This window comes from Limulus polyphemus, unplaced genomic scaffold, assembly GCF_000517525.1.
Source record: "Limulus polyphemus unplaced genomic scaffold, Limulus_polyphemus-2.1.2 Scaffold9406, whole genome shotgun sequence".
NCBI lineage: Eukaryota > Metazoa > Arthropoda > Merostomata > Xiphosura > Limulidae > Limulus > Limulus polyphemus.
In genome coordinates, this window is record NW_013675016.1 from 9,690 (window position 1) to 13,553 (window position 3,864).

A 3,864-nucleotide genomic window follows, 5' to 3' on the forward strand; every position below is an offset into this window, starting at 1 on the left:
GTTGAGTTTATCTAAGATAATTACAATGTTTCTGGATTTACAGCAGAGTGGAGGTAATGTTTGTTGAGTTTATCTAAGATAATTACAATGTTTCTGGATTTACAGCAGAGTGGAGGTAATGTTTGCTGGATTATCTAAGATAATTACAATGTTTCTGGATTTACAGCAGAGTGGAGGTAATGTTTGCTGGATTATTTAAGATAATTACAATGTTTCTGGATTTACAGCAGAGTGGAGGTAATGTTTGCTGGATTATCTAAGATAATTACAATGTTTCTGGATTTACAGCAGAGTGGAGATAATGTTTGCTGGATTATCTAAGATAATTACAATGTTTCCGCTTTCAAAGAAGAGTGGAGGTAATGTTTTCTAGTATTAGCCACAATAAGTACAATGTTTCTAGTTTAACAGTAGCAATAACAATTTCATTTTTACTCAGGATAATTAAAATGTTTTTGGTATGTAAGTACAGTTTACATCTGTTCGAGGTATAATGATGTATCTACTTGTACTAAAATCATTTATGAATGGTAAAGTTATATACATATATATAATTGAAATGGTGAAGAAGAAGGATAAGAATATTACAGGAATTTATCATGTGACAATGAACTGAACCAAAGTACAATAACATGATCATCATCTAAATTGTGAATGGTTGTCAACCAACCAGTCAGAAAGTAGTATTCAGTGCAAAAGTTTTAAAAGTACACTGTACACTGTAAGTTGTTAAAACTGTCATTAGATACAGGAGTCTTGGGAAGTTGAACACTGTTGGATGTTAGATCTGTTATTAGGTACAGGAAACTGGGGAGGTTCAACACTGTAAGTTGTTAAAACTGTCATTAGATAGAGGAGACTGGGGAGGTTGAGCTCCGTAAGTTGTTAAAACTGTCATTAGATATAGGAGACCGAGGAGGTTGAACAACACTGTAAGTTTTTAGATCTGTTATTAGATATAGGAGACGGGAGAGACTGTACACTGTAAGTTTTTAGATCTGTTATTAGATATAGGAGACTGGAGAGACTGTACACTGTAAGTTTTTAGATCTGTTACTAGATACAGGAGACTGGGGAGGTTGAACAACACTGTAAGGTTTTAGATCTGTTATTAGATATAGGAGACCGAGGAGGTTGAACAACACTGTAAGTGTTTAGATCTGTTATCAGATATAGGAGACTGGAAAGACTGTACACTGTAAGTTTTTAGATCTGTTATTAGATACAGGAGACTGGAGAGACTGTACACTGTAAGTTTTTAGATCTGTTATTAGATACAGGAGACCGAGGAGGTTGACTACTGTGTTAACGACCACAGGTTTTTAATGGTATATAATTTCCTAGGAATAGATGATGGGTATGACCTTGACAGAGATATGTTGGCAGCGATCTATGAAAGAATCAAATCCAGTGAATTTAAGCCAGGGTCTGATCATGTGTCACAGGTTCTCAAGATTCAACAAGCAATAGTGGGCAAAAAACCGGTAAGTGTGGAGACTCAATGTTGCTAGGGAAACAATAACCCAATTTCAATCCTGTCTTATCATGTGTCACAGGTTCTCAAGATTCAACAAGCAATAGTGGGCAAAAAACCGGTAAGTGTGGAGACTCAATGTTGCTAGGGAAAAAATAACCCAATTTCAATCCTGTCTGATCATGTGTCACAGGTTCTCAAGATTCAACAAGCAATAGTGGGCAAAAAACCGGTAAGTGTGGAGGCTCAATGTTGCTAGGGAAACAATAACCCAATTTTAATCCTCTACTGATCACATCTTACCTGTTTGACATCCTTATTTTATTTAGTAAATTACTTGGCTTATTGATAGACATAGGTCTAGTTTCAAGAACTAAGGCTCAAATAGACGAAACGATAGATCACAAAAATCCAAATGAGGCGAAACAAGGTTTGATCGCCGCTATGCAGAAAGTCTGACAGTAAGAAAAAAATATACAAAGCAACTTAATTGTGCAAAATACCTTTAACAGAATATTTAGTCTGTACAAACTCTTTCAAAACGAGGGTTAGAAATTGTGCTAATGGTTAATTATAAGTGCTTACACTAGAAGCAGTTGGTCTAACTTTGCATCCTTTATGGAGTACATATAATATTCCATACTGTGAGCCAGCTTCTATGGTGTTTTGATACATATAGTCCATTATGTCGCTATCTTCCTTTGATTTAAAAGGTAAGTTTAGTTTCGACGGTTGATGTACGATTATTCCTACTTTCTATAAACTTATATTTATTACTTAGAATGATGTATTGACACTGTTGAAGCTGTTTAAAGACGATGTGCTAATTATGATGTAAAGTCATTGTTTAGAAATATGCTTCGAGACGAAACCACTGATCTTTGATCTAACCCTCTGTTTGCTGAGAATCAAACTATGCCAGATAAAATCTTTTAAAAACACGTTTACGTTTTGCGGTAAAACAGTAACATTTTTATTTTTAAAATATATGAACGCATTGATGCGGTGGCTATGGGCATCAGCCTTGTTTCTGTGCTTCCATAAACAAATTTAGTTACAGGTCCTGTCCAGAAAGTTTTAAGCCTGTGTATTACAGGAGAAACGTTGACGACACAGTTTGGTTACAGTCCTGTCTTGAACGTCTTAAGCCTGTTTACTACAGAAGATATGTCGACGGCACAGTTTGGTTACAGTCCTGTCTTGAACGTTTTAAGTCTGTGTATTACAGGAGAAACGTTGACGACACAGTTTGGTTACAGTCCTGTCCTGGACGTTTTAAGTCTGTGTATTACAGGACATATGTTGACGACAGTTTTGTAGTGTTAAACAATGTTGAGTCAGTTAACGAATTTTACTTGCAGAGCCTTCACAGTTTCACACAGACTGGTCATTTACTGATAACTTCATGATACTAAAGCTGTCTGTGTTTACGTTCAGAACCTTCACAGTTTCACACAGACTGGTCATTTACTGATAACTTCATGATACTAAAGCTGTATGTGTTTACGTTCAGAACCTTCACAGTTTCACACAGACTGGTCATTTACTGATAACTTCATGATACTAAAGCTGTCTGTGTTTAGTTTCAGAACCTTGCGCAGCCTCATAGAAGACTTATCTGTTACTACCGACTTTGTGAAGTTTATGACATTAATAGGAAAGCAAGAGAGGGTCTTCATAAACGAGAAGTGTTCCTTTTTAATGACATTCTGATGGTAAGGTTATTTTAGTCAGATGTTTGTATATAGATTACAGGTTTAGTGATGGCTGAAACTTAAGTACTTAGTTAATAAAAGGTGTGTAAATAGTTCAGTTATATGATCCTATTCAGTCACTGACTTTATTTTGTCTCATTATGTCTTAATCTGTAACAGGGTTTCATCATTAATTACTGTGTTTTCTGTCTCATTATGTCTAGGTTTGCACGTTATTATTTGTGACAATGTTTCATCATTATTCACTGACGTTGTTCTGTCTAGGTTTGCACGTTATTATTTGTGACAATGTTTCACCATTATACACTGACTTTGTTCTGTCTCATTATGTCTAGGTCTACACGTTATTATCTGTGACAATGTTTCACCATTATTTGCTGACTTTGTTCTGTCTCATTATGTCTAGGTCTACACGTTATTATCTGTGACAATGTTTCACCATTATTTGCTGACTTTGTTCTGTTCACTTTATGTCTAGGTCTACACGTTATTATTTGTGACAATGTTTCATCATTATTCACTGACTTTGTTCTGTCTAGGTTTGCACGTTATTATCTGTGACAATGTTTCACCATTATTCGCTGACTTTGTTCTGTTCCATTATGTCTAGGTCTACACGTTATTATCTGTGACAGTGTTTCACCATTATTTACTGACTTTGTTCTGTCTCATTAT

The 3,864-nt window shown here is 35.4% G+C and overlaps 1 protein-coding gene across 1 annotated transcript in view; it reads left to right on the top strand.

Moving 5' to 3' along the window:
- The first annotated feature begins 82 nt into the window (after positions 1 to 82).
- LOC111083410 (IQ motif and SEC7 domain-containing protein 1-like) overlaps positions 83 to 3,864 on the top strand; it is a 9,221-nt gene continuing 5,439 nt past the window's right edge. Inside the window, exons 1-2 of the mRNA XM_022379921.1 lie at positions 83 to 1,484; positions 3,058 to 3,189. Coding sequence (XP_022235629.1) covers positions 1,326 to 1,484; positions 3,058 to 3,189 — 291 coding nt within the window. The 5' untranslated portion in view covers positions 83 to 1,325. The remainder of the gene's footprint in view (positions 1,485 to 3,057; positions 3,190 to 3,864) is intronic.